Genomic DNA, 19,167 nt, shown 5'->3' with positions numbered 1-19,167 from the left:
CATCCTATTGCTCCCGCAGACAAGGAGATAAGGAGACAGGCTTGCAAGACATGAAGCCCACCTGTCTTCACTGACCCTCCTGCCCCAATAGACACCTGAGCTCCATTTCTGATTTCACCCCTGACAGGTCAACTTCCTGCCAAAGGTCTCCAGATGTGGACTCCCAGCATGGCCACAAGACTCTCATTAAATAATGAATAGAGCTCTGACCAAGCCACAAGGGACCACATGGAACGCTTGAACTTGCTTGGAAACCTTCCAGCACTCAAGAAAAGACACCTTTTGAAAAAAAAATTATTTTATTGGAACTCATCTGAACATCAGATATACCTGGTGTTGGTTAGCAAGAACCGTTTGTACATTTGATATTGATGGTGCCAAAACCAAAACAGTGACTGGACATGATGGGGAGAGAAGGTGGTTAAGAACAAAAACCTGATTTTGAAGAGGAAAATAAAAGCCAGTCAGATTCAGTGAAGATGCAAAACCTGGTACAACAAAATCCTTTTACAAAATAGAAATCTATTACCAAAACCTGGAAGGATAATCTGAGTAAGGTTCTAAAGAAAGAGAAAGGAGGCCAGCAGGAAGGAGGCAGGAGGAGGAGGGAGGAAGAGAGAAAAGACAGAGGTGAGAAAGGACACAGCGCAGCGGGGACAGCAAAGGCATCGGGGCCTGCTAGGGACTGCATCGGAGAAAAGCATGCTAAGACAGCGCCACCCGTCGGCTCACACTCTTAAGAGGCAGAGAAAGACATTCTGGGAAGGGGATGTGAGGGTGCTTCAAACCCAACAAAAAAAAGGAAAAACAAAAAACCCACCCAGCCTCACTCCCGATGTTCACTGTTTTGAAAGGGACAGGTCCATCTGACACAGCAGGAGAGAAGGTGGCAAGGAAGAGCAGCAGATGGAGTTCAGACAGCCCAGCTCCTCTAGAGGAAAGAGAAAGGATATGGTCTCCTAGGGGAGAGGAAAGAGAGGAGAGGAAAGCAAAGAGGGAGGAGGGATATGGTGGAAACACTGATGTCTAGTCTAGTCACTGTGTTAAAGAAGCCACATGCACAGCAGGCACCCTGAGGGCTGAGGCCACACTGCGCACCCGTGTGGCCGTAGTGGACACCAGCTCCTGGACTTGTTCCCATCCTTTGACAGGTCAGAGCAGAGCCGGACTGCGGTGGTAGTGGTGGTGCCACAGCTGGCCCTTCAGCTAGTCTGCTGGAGCCAATGTCAGAGAGGGAAGGGTGGACAGGCCAGAAGGCAGGGAAAGAACACCAACGCCTCGTTTCAAATAAAAAAGAAAACAGCAGTCTATACACAGTTGTTTGTTTTGGTTCAGTACAAACAGAATAAAAAGTCGTTGCTTTTGATGGTCAGCAAACACCCAATTCTGAAGAGGAGGAGAGGTGGCGCCCAGCAGGTGGATGAGGATCCCCAGTGGTTGGCGGGGTGCCTGGCTTTGCGGCCCTCTCCCAGGAGGCAGAGAGCACAGCTTTAGGTAGTGTAAGCCTTTTTCCTTTTATTTAGAATCTTTTTTTTTTTCTTTTTTCTTTTTTTTTTAAGCAATTTCCCCACTCCCACGTTGGCCAGTGCTGATTACATGAGAACTGGCCGCCTATCGCTGGATACAGATGCACCAATGAAGGTTAAAAACTTTCCGAGCGAAAAGTAGAACAGAAAGAAAAGAATCTCCTAGCATCTCCCCAAGGGTCACTCTCCCGCCACACACACTCTCCAAAGGACCGCTACAGATCCAACTCTGCAAGAGAAGACAGAGCAGTGTCAATCGGGGAAGCCGTGAGGACCAGAAGGTGGTGGTCAGTGTCGACAGGCAGAAGATAGCGCTGCCCGGCCCTGGGTCCCGGGGCCAGCACTCACCTATGTCAGCTTCTTGGCTTTGTTGTAGAGGGAGTCCACTACTTTACTCATGTTCTGAATTGTTTCCAGAGCAGCTTCATAAGTTTTATCTACTGGGGGTTCATCGAAAATGATGAGGACACCCTCCCCCTGGTCCAAAATCCCTGCAAGAAACAGGAACGAACCAGGTAAAAGGAGACAATAGATAGTAACAAAGGACCCCACTCCCTAGCTGTCTCCTTTTTTCCCAGCACATATTTGCTATACATACTCTCACTACTTTTATTAAAAAACCTCTATTATTTATTTAATGTGTACATGTGTGAGCCTGTGTGAGTAGACATAGCATACATGTCAGAAGCCAGACATCCTGTAACTAGAGTTACAGGCAGTTGTGAGTTGGGATGTGGGTGCTGGGAACTGAACCCGGGTCCTCTGCAAGAGCAATTAAGTGTCTTAACTGCTCAATCCTCTCTCTATCCCCTACATGTTCTTTAAAGGAAGCCAGGGCTCCAAAGAACTGTCACAAGAGAAACTCAGCCATGCTTTAAAGATACCCTTCAAATTCTGACCAGGCCTTCTTATGTGACATTTACTCACCGTGAAACTTCTTGTCAAGAATCATCTGTGATAATTTTCTTTCCACGTCAGCCTAAAATCAAAGTATATGATTAAAGGAACCAATATCCATTAATCAGAGACCAGCCTGACATGAAAGTTTTACAAGAGTATTATAAAAGGATTGGACCAAAATGGCAGTATCACAACTCCAGCTCTGAGCCCACATTTGGTTCCCCACAAAGAAGACAGACCCTCCATCACCACCTCCCCCCCACTAACACCGCCTAACAGGCCTGACAACTTACCTTGGAGAGTTTGATGAGGCTAGATATGTGTTCAATCTAAAGGAAAAACAGACAGCAACACTGAAAGTTTGAATTTATCCCCAATATAAAAAATAAAGGGACAGACAACTGGTTTGTCTTTAAGGCTGCTCAATCGAGAGGGCCAGAGATTCTCCCTGGCCACGCTTAGTGTCCTGCTCTGTCTACTTCCCTGCTCTTACTATACAGAATACACTCCTGCCCCTGATTCCCTGCTCTTACTATACAGAATACACTCCTGCCCCTGAACCAAAGACAGAAAACATTTACCACATGGACAATAACTATAAGAAGCTCAGGGACAGCCAGCTCACAGCCTCCTACCCCACCAGCACCGCCTTGATTCACTTCCCATCCAGACAAGTCCAAGCCCTTGGTGGCCTCTTAACAACAGACATAACCTTGAAAGTGAGTTTCTATTCTGGGCAAATACAGCTGTAAAATCTAGCCTAAAACTGTTAAGAAAATTCCCAGGAAGAGTCTTACCTGTACTCGGGAAAAAGGTTCAATGACCCGGATCAGATTCTGTTCCAGTAAGTTATCATACAATTTGGCCAAGTGTGTGCTGATGATTGGGTCATCCCGGAGCTCTGCCCGGTAGTCTGTCAAGGCCTGCAAAACAAAGCTCATACCAGAGACTGGCACAATACCTTAAAGTCACTATTCCTAGCCTCTTGAGAAGTCTGCTGCTGGCCCTAGGGAGTATAAGGTTGAGGGGTGTGTGGGTTTGTGAGTGTGTGTGTGTGTGTGTGTGTGTGTGTACGTGTACATCTGGAGGGTATGAACAGCTAAAGCATGAAGCCACCACCTTCCTGTCCTATAGTTTAATCGTGTAAGCTGAGACACTCTACTCAGAGGCCAAATGAACTGCACACCGATTTTTCAGCATATATTTCAAAGAACTCTGAGATTAAATAATGAAAAATGCTGAATTACACAAGTAGCTCCTAGGAGCTTGGTGAGAACAGTACAATATGGCTCTGCAGGCAAAGAAAGCAAAACGCCTTTCCCATTCTGTTTTGCTTTAATGTTTCCCGAGTATCTGATCACAGAAGAGCCATGAGTAAACGTATTCCATCAAACATTTTATGACAAAATTATGGACTATTTTAAAATAACTGATCCACTTATCTTCAGTAATGGTTTCAACGTCCCAGCCTCATGTTGGCTCTGCTCTACAATACTCAAAATAGTGAACAAATCATACTCGCTAGTAACAGGTAGGCGCTGATAAAATAATGACTAACAAGGAAGGTCAAAGCCATGTGGCCCTTGTTCCCAAGCATCTGGTTTTTTTGTTTTGTTTGGTAGATTGTTTTTTGAGACAGGGTCTCAATATGCAGCTGTGGCTGGTTTGGAACTCTGTATAAACCAGGCTGACCTCAAACTCTGAGTCCCACCTGCCTCTGCCTCTCAAGTGCTGGGAGTAAAGGTGCGCGCTACCACTGCCCAGTTTTACAATAGTTCTTATTACAGATCCAGGTTTGTTTTTTTTGTTTCTTGTTTTTTTGAGTCAGGGTTTCTCCGTGTAACAGCCTGGCTGTCCTGGAACTCACTCTGTAGACAGAGATCAGCCTGCCTCTGCCTCCTAAGTGATTGAAGACATGAGCCACCTCCTCCTGGCTTAGGTCTGGTTTTTAAGTTGATTACTAAACTCAGACTAAGAGAACACCAATTCCGAAAAGATACAAGACTCATGCTAAAGCTTAAAAGTGTTTCTCCCATTTTGAATCTTCCCAATGAGCAAAAGACAGCCTACTTGGGACAATGAGGCAGGACTGCTGTTGAATTCAAGGTCAGAGTGAGCTACACAGCAAAACCCTGTCTCAAAACATAAACCAAGTTTCAGGCACACCATCACACATCATTAATCCCAGCACTCGGGAGGCAGAGGCAGGCAGATCTCTATGAGTTTGAGGCCAGTCTGGTCTACAAAGTGAGTTCCAGGACAATCAGGGCTGTTACACAAAGAAACCCTGTATCCTAAAAAACCAAAAATAAATAAATGAAAATAAGACAAGTAAACAAAACAACAAAAGCTTCTCTTTTGCTCACAGAGTACAAAGCAGGCCTGGGATACCCACAGCTGTTCTGTGTGGAAGAATGAGGCCTACAGTTAGGCCACAAGACATGATTATTGTGTAGTTTGGGCATCCCCAATTACCACTTTGCCACAGAGTAGGTGAGTAACTTTATTGTGCAAAAATGAATGACAACTTTTCTTTAATGTGTGTGTGTATGTGCGCATGCCCACGCATGGGCACTTGCAGGTATATGCACAAGAGTACAGGTGCCTGCAGAGTCCAGAGGGTTAGGATATGCCTGGGCTGGAGAGACAGGAGGTATGTGCTGCCCGGTGTGAGTACTGGGAATGGAAGGCAGGTCCTCTGTAAGAGCATGTGCTCTTAACCTGGGAACCATTTCTCCAGCTCCAAATGACAACTCTTGACACTAAAAAGTTTACATAAATTAACCGAATACAGCTCCTCTCCTCTCCATTCACTATACAAAACTATTTCCTGGTTTTAATGTGGTTCTGGGTGAAAAGCACATGGAATCAACAAACATGTATTATCTTTGCAACTTTGCAATTTTTGGGGGGCTTTGTTTGTTTTTGTTTTTTGAGACAGGGTTTCTCTATGTACAATCCTGGCTGTCCTAGAATTCTCTCTGTAGACCAGCCTGGCCTCGAACTCACAGAGATCCTATGAGTTCCACCTGCCTCTGCCTCCCGAGGGCTGGGATGATACCACTGCCCAGCTGAATGGCCTTCTTCTCCACCCATTCCTCATCAATTCAATACCATGCTCACCTTTTCAAAATCTGCCAGTGATCTGTTTTTGCTAGCTTGAGCCACACATTTCAATGCTTCTGTCTGAGAATTAAAAAAATAAAAAAATCATAAAAGTGATCTATCCTACATGTTCACATATACCCAAGGTCTCATAAGCACCCTCTGTTATAAAAAACAATAACTTATCCCTCCACCACTCTTTTTTAAGAGGCCTTGGAAGAAGAGCCAGAAGTGTTGAATATCACTGCATGCCAGCCAGTTTCCCTTTGAAATGTGAAGTGACTTAAATAGAAGTTCCCCAAAAGGATAGACCCGGATAAGGATTCTCTAGAGAATGAAGCTAAAAGAGAAATAACAAGAGAACTGTGATTTCTTTCTCCTTTCTCCAAGATTTCTTATCTCCACATCCACCCAATTCTTTTTATCCTCAAACCCGATAATCCTGGGGCTTTATCAAGGTTCACTCTGCTAGCTTTGATACAAGACACTGAGTGAGTGAGTGAGGTTTGCCTGGGGTTCAGGCATGAACAGTCCACATATCACACCTGAATATTAAAACCCCATATCATGCCAAAACTGAATGAGAAAGGACCAAGAGAAGCTTCTAGCTTGGTTATGAAAGGGTGCCTCCAACCATCAAGTCTCCTCAGCACCCATCTTTCTAGATCAACCTGGCTTCTATGGAAAGCTGTTACTGAGGCACAAGGTAACAGCGGCAGCTCCTAGTGTCAGGAGTAAGGACAGTAAGTCTAGTGGCAGACTAAATGGAACAAGGCTGTCAGGAGCAGAGTTTGTCTCTAGCATAATGATGAGCAAAGTTCAAAATCTTCACTCACCATTCTTAGCTACCTGTCCTTTTTCTACAACTCCAGTTTGTTATTTTGTTTTTATGAATTTATGTATTTATTTATTTACTTATTTATTTTTGGTTTTGTTTTGAGGCAGTGTCTTACTATGTAGCTCTGGCTGGCCTAGAACTAAGAGATCTGCCTGCCTCTGCCTCCCTAATGCTGGATTAAAGGTGTAAGCCAGCCACCACACCTGGCTTCAACTCTAATTCTTATAAGAAAAGTCTCTACATAAAAGCCAGTAGTCCCAACATCAGAATTAAACTGACTTGAAATTTATAGGGAAGGAAAAATCAATAAGGATCACTTACAGATTAAGAGGGAATCCGTTTTTGTTAACAGTACTCCACAGATTTAGAGCGGTAACTAATCTGTTCATTGTTTAGAGACAACTATACTACCCAGAATGACTGCTTTTATTTACCTATGACAGCCAAAGAACAAAAAGCAGATAGACAAACACCTGAGACATCGTCCTTACAACTGTGTGCTCTGGAAAGTCATTCACATCCACTCACATATAAAAAGGATGACCAACTACGAAGGCCACTTTTTAAACTACACTCAAATTCATGGTATGAACAGAAAAATAATAAGCTGAGAAACACTCAAAATCTAGTTCTTACACCAACTAGTTTGGCCTCCCCACAAGCACACATGTACCAGATCTCATTAGGCTTCTGACTCAAGAGAATCAAGATGTGGGATCCACCCATTATATTTACAAGCCAGGCTCACAATGGGAAGATCTGACAAAGATAAACTGTAACCTACCAGCAAATGCTACAATATATTTCTGTAAGCCCCTCAAATTACCTATGCCTATAACAGAGCTCAACACTTATTTAGAGAAAGCCCAATAAGTGAGCCTAAGGGAAGAAGACAAGGGGTAGAGAAGGCAGAATGGAGACCTGAAGAACACTGGTCCCATCAAACATCATGAATTTGATAATAAGCTGGGCTCAGAATAAAATTTCAGTCACAATATTCCCTACCTGCCTCCCTGCATACCGAAGTGCAAGCTTTCCGCTCACCAAAGCCTGGACATCTTCTGGGCTACAAAAAAATTAAAAAAGACATATTCGGTCAACTACTCCAAGACATCGTAATTCTAATCATAGTTAGGTGAACTATTTACCAGAATTCCATTGTGAAAATTCATCCACATTGAAAAATCAACTAAACCCAAATGTCCCAACAATGCAGAAGTGAGGTTTTCTTCACTCTTGGCCAAAGCTAAAAGTGAAAAGTAAAAACCTCCCAAAATTAAAAAGAGGAGGGCTGAATGTGGTAACATATAACTTATGGAGGCAGAGGCAGGCAGATCTCTGAGTTCAAGGCCAGCCTGGAAAACATAGTAAAATCTTATCACAGAAAAAAAAAAAAAAAAAAAAAAAAAAAGATGAAAGAAAGAAAAGAAAGCCCAATGACCCACCCCCCAAAATAACAGGCAGAATAGTAAGTCTGAGTCTAATCTCAGCATAACAGGTCTTGTGAAAACACAGCCCTGGGTCTGGGATGTAGCTCAGTTGGTAGTGTTTGCATGGCATACCTTAAGACCTAGGTTTACTTCCCAGCACTGGGAAGCAATTCCAACACTTTAGACAGCAGAAATGTGCCATCAACATAAAAAGTTAAGACCAGGGCTGGAGAAATGGTTCAGTTGTTAAGAGCACTTGTTGCTCTTGCAAAGAGCCTGAGTTCAACTCCCAGCACCTACATGGATCCAGTTTCAGGAGATCTGATGCCTTCTTCTGGCCTTCTGGACACCAGGCATCCAAGTGGTGCACAGATAAACATTCAGGAGAAACACATGTACAATATAATAAAAACCAATTTCAAAAATGTATTTTAAAAAAAGTTATGGCCAGAAGGTGGTGGTGGCACACGCCTTTAATCCCTGCATCTAGGAAGCAGGCAGATCTCTATGAGTTTGTGGCCAGTGAGGGGGGGGGGGGGGAATGCCAGCCTGGGCAATATGAGATCCTGTGTTCCCTGACATACCCCCTCAAATAATAATTATAATAATAATAACAACAGCAACAACAATAAATACAAATATACAATTAAGAAAATTTTAATGTCACAACCCTAGGTTAGGGACATAGGTATGTTCAGTCCCTACCACGATTTATTATCATGCCTTTTACATGGGCTCCAAATATTTACTGGGCTCCATGTTCCCCATTCTGGGTGGCCAGCTAACTAACACTAGCCTATTAGCTATTTCCTGTGCTCTGTCCTGTGCTCAGTACCTGTGAGGACAGAATATCTGAAGAGTGAGAAATTCTCCAAGAAAATTTCCCAGTTAAGTACTTTCTCTTTTCTCTTTCCCCGCTCTCCCTCTCTCTCTCTCTCTCTCTCTCTCTCTCTCTCTCTCTTCCTTCCTTCTTCCCTCCCTCTCATGTTTTTGTTTTTTGTTTGTTTTGTTTTGTTTTGTTTTTTTGAGATAGGGTTTCTCTGTGTAACAGCCCTGGCTGTCCTGGAACTTGCTTTATAGACCAGGCTAGCCTCAAATTCACTGAGATCCACCTACCTCTGTCTCCCTAGTGCTGAGATTAAAAGCATGCACCAGCACCGCGCAGCTCAGTTAAGTAGTTTCTAAAATCTGTCTGAAATACTAGCAAGCAAAAGTGATGTGGAACACTTCTGACTACCCACTGTCAACCAGCCCCACAGCCGCAGCTAGAGTTGCATCTGTAAGTGGCCAAACTCCCTGTCTAAGCCATCTTTGCTACAACACAGACTTGGTTAATGTACACTTACGTGTTGAGCATGATTTTGCACAACAACATGTATTTCAGAGATGTGATAGCCTTGGGGCTATCAATGGAGTCATAGCCTTCAAATGCCTCATAGAAGTATGAGTAAGCAGTTTTCCAGTCCTTCTCCTCTGCTGCATGAATAATGCCTGGACAGAGAAAAGAAAGAAGAAAAACCATATAAAATAGCAGAGCCATAGGAGAGCTGTAAGCCTTAGAAACTGACCCCAACAGCATCAAGTGAAAACAAAAGAACTGTCCAGTCACAGCCAGCAAGTAAGAGCTGACAGTAGAGCCCCAGGTCTCTGGCCTCTGCTCAGTACCACCATTTTTATTTTTATTATTATTATTTTTTAAAGATTATGTATACAGAAGAGGGCACCAGATCTCAATACAGGTGGTTGTGAGCTGCCATGTGGTTGCTGGGAATTGAACTCAGGACCTCTGGAAGAGTAGTCAGTGCTCTTAACCTCTGAGCCATTTCTCCATCCCAGTACCACCATTTTTAAATTCCCAAAGGAATAAGAGACCCAATTCAAAAGGAGCCCTAGAAGCTGCCGCACACTTACTGTATTCCCTCTGCTTCTTACCACCTATTCCTACCCACACTGGAACAAATGTTTAGCCTCCGTAGTATCGTCTGCACAGGCCAGTGAACTGACCCACACATGCCCAGACCACATGAATGATGACCTCAATTAATAACATCAACTCTGGGCTGGGATATAGTACAATTAGGAAAATGCTCGACTAGCACATACAAGTCCTGCGTTTAAACCCCAGCACTGAATAAACTGGACATGATGTCAAACATCTGTAATCCTAGCACTTGGAGGTAGAAACAGGAAGATCACAAGTTCAAGGTTATCCTCAGCTACAAACCAATTTCAAGGCCATTCTGGGTTTTATGAGATTGTAGCTCAAAAGTAAAGCAACAAAATTAAAATTAAAAAGAAGAATCATGCCAGGTGATAGTGGCACATGCCTTTAGTCCCAGCACTTGGGAGAAAAAGGCAGGTTAGTCTCAGAGGCTAGCCTGGTCTACTGAGCAAGTTCCAGGATAGCCAGGGCTACATAGAGAAATCCTGTCTCAAAACAAAACAAAACAGAATCATTAACATCGCTTTTTCTATGCTGAGTTTTGTTTCTCTTTGTTTAATTTTTTTGAACAGGGTCTTACTATGTATTTCTGGCTCTCCTGGAGCTCATTATGTAGATCAGGCTGGCTCCCTCTACCTCCAAGGATGGGACTAAAGGTGTGTGCTACCACACCTAGCTAAATTTAGAATTTTCATACTGAAGTAGCTTTCCTAATTGGTAATCTTCCCCAACATGTTTATTACTTTCATTTCAAATATACCTCATTTTTGGATGTGTTTCTGCCTATATGCAATCAGTGTATAAAGCTCATATAATGCCAATTCCATAAACAGCTGCACATGGCTAACCAGTATTTGTTTAGACTAATATCAAAAGTTCATTCCAATGTGGTTGCTCCTGGTGAGCTTAATGTTGGTTGAAATGACTACATCCACCCTATGCTCTCACCTGGAATGACATGGAAATCAGTACCTCATAGAGTAAGAAGGATTTTTCTCTTAACATTAGCTTAACTACCCTTTATACCATTAAAGACCTCGGCCCCACTCATCTACCACAGTGCTTTCCTACACTCTTCCTATCAAGACATAGCACCTGGGACCCAATGTACAGTGGCTGTAAACTCCCAGCTTAACCTTTAACTAAGTACCTTTCTCTTTACCTATAACCTTTCCCAAAGTCTCCTACCTTGAGGGAAGAGTCAAATCCTCTATTAACAGTCCCTAACCACAGAGGCCTATAGGAAAACACACAGCTCTCTACAGCTGACAAACACTTCCCCCAAGACACAACAAACTGGGGCTGCAGACAGTGAAGAGTACTGACTGCTCTTCCAGGGGATGTGCATCGAAGACCCTGAATGCACACGCTCACAACCATGTGTAACTCCAGTTCCAGAGGATCCAACACCCTCTTCTGGCCTCCGTGGGCACCAGACACACATGTGGTGCATAGACTATACATGCAGGCAAAACCCCCATACAGATAAAATAGAACTAAATAAATCTTTTTGTTTGTTTTTGTTTTTTGAGACAGGGTTTTTCTTTTTAACAGCCCTAACTGTCCCGTAACACACTCTGCAGACTAGGTTGGTCTCAAACTCACAGAGATCCACCTTCCTCTGTGTCTCCAGTACTGGGATTAAAGGTGTGTGCTACCACTGCCCAACTGCCCAGCTCTAATTAAATCTTTAAAAAAAAAAAGAGCCAGGAGTGCAGAGCCAAGCGGAGCTCTGTGAGTTCAAGACCAGCCTGGGCTACCAAGTGAGTTCCAGGAAAGGCATAAAGCTACATAGAGAAACCCTGTCTCAAAAAAAAAAAAAAAAAAAAAAAAAAAAGGAAGACAGACACAACAACTGCTAAAACTGTCAAGCTTAATGAATATCAGAATTTTCCCATATTTCCCAGTATACCAATAGGGCAGAATCAGTCAGTCCAATAAATCTGGTTGTGGGGGGAAAAAGTGACCCAGGCACCATAGGGTTACATGCTTATAACCCCAGCACTCAGGAGGCTAAGGAAGAATTCCAAGTTCAAAGCCAGCAGAGGCTATAATGCACGACATTATCTTTAAAAAGGAAGGGAAGGAAGGAAAGGAGAGAGGGAGGGAGGGAAGGAGGAGGGAAGGAAGAAGGAGGGAGGGAGGGAGGGAAAGAGGAGGAAGGGAAGGAAGGGAGAAAAAACAAGGCCCCAAAACAAATATGCTGTCTTCTTGAAAACATTAGCAAGAGAAACCACATCAGCAGTATTAGTGATGGCATATGTTTACTTTTTTTTTTTCAGATTTATTTTTTTCATTTATTTATATATCTGAGTGTTTGTGCAGATGCCAAAAAAGGCCAAAAGACGGCATCAAATTCCCTAGAGCTGGAATTACAGGCTGCCCAAGGCACTCCTAACTGCTCAGCCATCTCTCCAGCCTGAATATGTTTACTTTTAAAAACAAAAACCCAGTCATTCAACATAAACATTAAAGGGAACCTTCCACGTGCCAAGCAAAAAATATACAGACAAGACAGACTCCTATGGATCTCAGTGTGACAGTGTGCACAAAAGACAGACTCCTATGGATCTCAGTGTGACAGTGTGCACAAAAGACAGACTCCTATGGATCTCAGTGTGACAGTGTGCACAAAAGACAGGCTCCTATGGATCTTAGTATGACAGTGTGCACAAAAGATCAGATTTTGGGGAACTGGAGAGAGCACCTGTTCTTGCAGAGAACCTGGATTCAGTTCCCAGCACCACATGGTGGCTCACAACCATCTGTAACCCAAGTTCCAGGAACCCCTTCTGACCTCTTTGGGCACCAGGCACATATGAAGTACACATACATACATGCATGCAAAACACCCATTCATGTAAAATAAATCTTTAAAAAAAATTTAAAACTATATTTTGGTAAGTTATTTCAAAAGCAAAAATAGGGGAGGCAGCAGAGGTGAGTCTGTGAGTTGAGGGCCAGCCTGGCTCCAGAACTACACAATGAGACCCTGTGTAGAAAACAAGAAAGAATGGACAAAGGAAGTCTGCAGAGGAGGCAGCTAAACTGGATCCAGAAGGATGCATAGGCATTTGCACACAAGGTTCAAGTGTAAAGACAGAACATCTGAAATTAGGATTATTTTCCAACAGTCCGACACGAGGCCCATTCAAAACTCCTACAAGCTTCCAAAAGTCTCCACATAAGGTAGGCCAGTCTGGAAGACAAATGCTACCATCCCTAGCAAGTGACTAAGAGAGATTAAGTGAGACCCTAAGGTATGGCTCTGACAGCCAGGTTGCCTAGACAAGCACTGATAACTAGGCTCTTCATTATTTTTGTTGTTGTTTTTTGGGTTTTTCAAGACAGAGTTTCTCTGTGTAGCTTTGTGCCTTTCCTGAAACTCACTTGGTAGCCCAGGCTGGCCTAGAACTCACAGAGATCCACCTGGCTCTGCCTCCCGAGTGCTGGGATTAAAGGCGTGCGATGCCACCACAGCCCAGCAGGCGGCAGGTTCTTCATTACTTAAGGCAGTTAATAGGAAGAAGCTGGTTAGAAAGGTGGCCTTCTAATTTGTTTCTTAAATCAGCCAATTGTTTCCCAGCTTCAGCCCCACCCCCACCTCACCCACCCATTCCTTTCACCCATAAGATAAGGGAAGGGCTAAAGAAATGCATCCTATGCACCCTTATGCCTCTTACCTGACTGCATGTCCAAGGTAGCCTGCAATTTAGGGGGGCAGTAGATGGCATTGGCTGTGGTTCGAGCAGAGGTTAAGGCAGCTCGGGCTTTCGGCAGATTACTCAAAGCATGGTATGTTTTGCTTTCTAAAAGCTGTACTTCCACCAAGAGGGCTTTATCATCCATCTTTTTCAACTCACGCAGCAGCTGAGAACCTGAAAAAGAAGAAAATATACATGTATCTGTTTGTTAGCCTTATTACCACAATCACCCTTTGGGGAGGGGGGTAGACTGAGACAGGGTTTCTCTGTGTAGCTCTGGCTGTCCTGGAACTTGCTCCAGAGACCAGGCTGGCCTCAAACTCAGAGATCCGACTGCCTCTGCCTCCTGAGTGCTGGGATTAAAAGCATGCACCATCACTGCCTGGCATTCCTTCTTGTTTTCTTTTAAGATAGTGATTTACAATACAGCTCTGGATGGCCTGGAACTCACTATGAAGACCAAACTGGCCCAAGGTATGTGTGAGCTGCCACTCCAGCCTCTTTTTTCCCTAAAGAAGGTTTATTTTGGGCTGGAGAGATGGTTCAGAGGTTGCTCTGGCAGACAACCTGATTCAAATAGCAGGACATACATGGTGGCTCACAACCATCTGTAGCTCCAATTCAGGGGATACAATGCCCTCCTTTGGACAATTGGGCACCAAGCACACACACACACACACACACACACACACACACACACACACACACGTGGTACATATATATACATACATGCAGACAAGCACTCATACACGTGATTTTCTTATTTAAAAAAAAAAAAAAGGTTTTAAATTTGTGATTGTATGCCTTTGTGACTATATATGCATGTGTTATACAGGTAGGTCTCTGCAGAGACAAAAGAGCACATCAGGTGTCCTCCTCTACTACTTCCTGCAGATTTCTTTGAGGCAAGGTCTCTTCCTGAACCTGGGCTCCCATTTTCTCACTTAAGCTAGAAGCTAACAAGCCCCCAATGGTCCTTCTGTAACCACATGTATTGGAGCTGGCATTTTGTCTAGATTCCCTTGTTAGCCTTAATCTTATCATGATAATACCATAAAATCTCACTCTCCACTCATATCAGCAGTAATAAAGAAATGCTCTGAAACTCATACAGGTTGCCTTTACAGCCCACACAAGAATTAAATTTTCCTCTAATGTACTTTCAAAAGAAACTACGTATCTCAGAAGCTCTCATTCTAAACACAACACTGCAGCAAAGAGTCCTAGATTTACAGTGAGACTCTGCCCATCCAGCAACCAAAGGACTGTAAGTGTGTGAGAAGCACTTGGAAGCAGGTATGTGGAAGGCATGGCTGTAATCTCAGAACCTGAAGAGCTCTGACAGAATGGTAACAAGGTTAAGGCCTGACTGGGCTACATGGGGAGAAACTGCCTCAACTAGCTAAAACAGAAAGAAATCAGGGTATTTGGGCTCATGGAGAAGGAGAGTTTTATATATGCCAATATTCTCCAAACACACTTGATTTCTCCATCTCAGAAGAGACTAACAGATCATTTATACAACGTGCATAAAAATTAACACCATATGGATAAAAGGCCTAAATATAAGAACTAAAACTATGATGCATACCTGTAACTGTAACACTTAGGAGGCTGAAACAGGAATATGAGCATGAGGCCAGACTGGGTTATATAATTAATTCCAGACCAACATGAGCTACATAGTGAGATCTTACCTCAAAATAGGAAGGAAGGAACGAAGGAACGAATGAATGAACGAACTACAACTATAAAACCTCTAAAACAGAGCCATGTGGTGGGTGCACACCTTTAATCCCAGCACTGGGAAAGCAGAAGTAGGCAGATCTCTAAATTCAGGCCACCCAGGACTACATAGTGTGACCTTGTCTCAAAAAGAAAGACAGACAACTAAAGAGTTTATATTAGTTTTATACCAATAAGATAAGCAACAAGGGGCTGGAGAGATGGCTCAGAGGTTAAGAGCAGTGGCTGCTCATCCAGCAGTCCTGAGTTCAATTCCCAGCAACCACATGGTGGCTCACAACCATCTGTAGTTAGATCTGGTGCCCTCTTCTGGCCTGCCTGCATGCATGCAGGAGGGATACTTGTATACATAATAAATAAATCTTTAAAAAAAAAAAGAAAAAGATAAGCAACAAAAGAAAATGAAATGGATAAATAGGATGTCATTATAATTTAAATGAATTTTATTTACTGTGCGCACATGCACATGCCCAGGCCCAGTCATGCCACAGCAGGCATGTGGAAGTCAGAGGACAACTCCTGGTAGTCAGTTCTCACCTGCCACCTCATGGTCCTCAGGCCTACAAGCAAGCAGCTCTACCTGCTGAGCCATTTGCTGGCACAAAACTTAACTTAAAGGATACCATCAATAAAATGAAAAAATTCATCAGGCACATTGGTTCACGTCTATAACCAGACTTGGTAGGTAGAAACAGGGAATTCCCAAAGCTAAATCCAAAAGCTCTAGGTTTAGGTGAGAGACACTCCCTCAGTATATAAGGTGCAAAGCAATTGAGGAAGATTCCCAGTGATAACTCTGCACCCCTCACATACAAGTGTTTGTTCACACACACACACACACACACACACACACACACACACGTACACGCACACGCACGCACAAATACACATACACATGTGAACACACATATACCCACACACATGCACACCACACACACTTTAAGACCAGTCTGTACCACAAAATGAGAACATCTGAAAAAGTGAAGAAATAACTCAAAAGAATGGAGGGAAATATTTACAAAGTATCAATCCTAACTGATAGGACTAAATATTTGTAAATTACCAGTGCTAAGTGATAGGAATAAAAAATAAAAACAGGGCCAGCAAGATGATACAACTGGTAGTTTGGTGTGGTGGTATGTATACCCAGTATGTAATCCCAGCACTCAGGAGGCAAAGCCAGGCGGATCTCTGTGAGTTTGAGGCCAGCCTGGGCTACCAAGTGAGTTCCAGGACAGTCAGAGCTACACAGAGAAACCCTGTCTCAAAAAAACAAAAAAACAAAACAAAAAAAAAGATGGTTCAACTGGTATAATACACCCGCCTTACACACACACACCAAAGATGTGTTATGAATCTGAATTATATCTCACTAAAGCTAGCTTTAAAAAAAAAAAAACTACTATCTCCTTAAAACCTGTTGGCCAGACATGGTGGCACACGCCTTTAATTGTAGCACTTGAGAGGCAGAGGCAGGCAGAACTCTTGAGTTTGAAGCCAGCCTAGTCTACAGAGCAAGTTCTAAGACAGTCAGAGCTAACCAGAGAAACCCATCTCAAAAATAAATAGATAGACAGACAGACAGATAGGTAGGTAGGTAAATAGGCCAGCCATGATGGCACACACCTTTAATCCCATCACTTGGGAGGCAGAGGCAGGTGGAGTTCAAAGCCAGCCTGTTGCAGGATACTTGATCACACTGTGAACCCCAAGATTGCTTATTTACTGGAAAAACCAGTTCCTGGTCGTGGTGTGGCTCAGCCCTAGCACATACCTTTAATCCAAAAGCTTTCTGCTTGAATATTGTAAACAGGATTAAATAAAGTCAACCATAGGTCAAGAGGAGGAATAAGCAACCAGCTGACAGGAAGTGAATAAGAAAAAAACACAGAAAAGTAAGAGGGAGTCTGAAGGACAGAGGGAGAAAGAGACGCACAGGAAGAAGGGAGGGGTATTCTTTTGGTCTCTTTCTGGGATGACAGACAGGTGAGCTGGGTGTTTCCCCTGCCTCTCTGAACTAGCAGGCTTTCACCCCAAGATCTGGCTCCCGAGTCTTTTTTTTTTTTTTAATGCAAATCTTTTTTTTTTAAGATTTATTTATTTATTATGTATACAGGAAGAGGGCACCAGATCTCATTACAGATGGTTGTGAGCCACCATGTGGTTGCTGGGAACTGAACTCAGGACCTCTGGAAGAGCAGTCAGTGCTCTTAACCTCTGAGCCATCTCTCCAGCCCCTGAGTCTTTACTGATGAAATCAAACGATTGAGATTTTGTTAAAAACACCACCAGCCTCGTCTACAAGGCAAGTTCCAAGGCAGCCAGGGCACACAGAGAAACCCTGCCTCCAAATATATACATACATACGTACGTACGTACATACGTACGTATACACATACACACATATATACATATATGTGTGTATGTGTATGTATGTATGTATATACATATATAAATTAAAAAGATAATAAATAAATAATGGAATTGACATTTTTGCAGGATAAACATTGAATACTGCCAATATTTTTAACTTAATAAATCATACAGAAAATGGGATCTTATTATAAAGAGCAAGTAGAAACATGCACGTTACCACATACCTGCAATCCCAGCAAAGTGGGGGGTAAAGCAGGAGGAACCTGAACTTATGAGAACCTGTCTCAAAAAGGGGTGGTGGTGGGAATTGGAACTAGAAAAATGGTTGTGGTTAAGAACACTTGCTGTTCTTCTAGAAGTCCCAGTATCCACATGGTGACTTACACCATCCATCGGCATGCACATAGTATGTATACATACATACATACATATATACATACATGTAGTCTAAACATTCATATGCATAAAGTAAATCTAAAAGAAGCAAGCAATGAAAAATTTCTAGGCTATTTAAAGATCACAGAAGGAGGATTTGACTACAATTAAATTTCTTCAATAGTGTACCTACTGGTGAGGTGCTCATAGTCCTATAAACAAACCCTCACCATTATCCTAATAGCAGCCTTAATGAAAGGGCTTGATTACAAAACAGAAAAACCTAAGAGGAGAAGGGAAGCTAGCTGGAACAAGGAGAGAGATTAGCATGAGTAGGAGAGGGACAAAAAAAGAGTAACAGGTAGAGGTGAATACAACTGGCATATATCATACCTCTACGACAATGTCATGATAAAACTCTATACATAATCAATATAAACTAATAAAAACATTAAAATAATGAGAAACACTCCAGGTTCCAAAAAAATATTAGCACTCAATGTCTTGACTTTTGTGTGTTCGTGCATAAAATATGTATGTGGAAGCCAGGTCAACCTGTGGGAGTCCATTCTCTCTTTCCTCCTTGTAGACTGTCCTGTCTTTGCTCCCCAGCACTGGGATCCAAAGTGTGTCTCACCACACCTAGCTTTTTACATGGGTTCTGGAGATCATACGCAGGTCCTCAAGTTAGCATGGCAAGCATTTTACTGAGGGAGCTATCTCCCTAGTCATCAAAACTCACCTTATAAAAGTTATATAATTCTGCCTGGCGGTGGTGGTGCTTGGGAGGTAGAGGCAGGAGGATTTCTGTGAGTTCAAAGCTAGCCTGGTCTACAGAGTAAATTCCAGGACAGCCAAGGACAGCTAAGGCTACACAGAGAAACCTTGTCTTGAAAAAACAAAACAAAAACCAACAACAACAAAAATTCTAAAACTCAATGGGTTGTTTGTTTAAGAATATTCACTAAGTTATACAACTTGCCACCACTAATTTCAGGCACTCCTCTGGAGTTGTCTGGCTTGTTTTTTGAGACAGGGTCATTCAATGAGACGTGGGGTTGGCTCACAGGTTAGGATGGCTGACTGGCTAGTAAGCCTTGGGGAGTCTTCTGTCTTTGCCTCCCAGGCTTTTTACTTGAGTTCTGGGAATCAAACTCAGATCCCTGTGCATGCACAGAAAGCATTTTACCAACTGAGCCAGCCCCACTTGTGGACGTTTGACCAA

General features: G+C 43.0%; 1 protein-coding gene across 1 annotated transcript in view; it reads right to left on the bottom strand.

The window, feature by feature from the left end:
* Positions 1-280: 280 nt before the first annotated feature.
* Psmd11 (proteasome 26S subunit, non-ATPase 11) overlaps positions 281-19,167 on the bottom strand; it is a 36,746-nt gene continuing 17,859 nt past the window's right edge. Inside the window, exons 6-14 of the mRNA XM_036197574.1 lie at positions 13,425-13,619; positions 9,146-9,290; positions 7,375-7,435; positions 5,550-5,612; positions 3,224-3,349; positions 2,720-2,755; positions 2,454-2,505; positions 1,875-2,017; positions 281-1,755 (exon numbers count right to left, since the gene is read on the bottom strand). Coding sequence (XP_036053467.1) covers positions 1,875-2,017; positions 2,454-2,505; positions 2,720-2,755; positions 3,224-3,349; positions 5,550-5,612; positions 7,375-7,435; positions 9,146-9,290; positions 13,425-13,619 — 821 coding nt within the window. The 3' untranslated portion in view covers positions 281-1,755. The remainder of the gene's footprint in view (positions 1,756-1,874; positions 2,018-2,453; positions 2,506-2,719; positions 2,756-3,223; positions 3,350-5,549; positions 5,613-7,374; positions 7,436-9,145; positions 9,291-13,424; positions 13,620-19,167) is intronic.

Source organism: Onychomys torridus, chromosome 8, assembly GCF_903995425.1.
Source record: "Onychomys torridus chromosome 8, mOncTor1.1, whole genome shotgun sequence".
Classification (NCBI taxonomy): Eukaryota; Metazoa; Chordata; class Mammalia; order Rodentia; family Cricetidae; genus Onychomys; species Onychomys torridus.
This window is presented reverse-complemented; position numbering and strand designations above follow the sequence as displayed.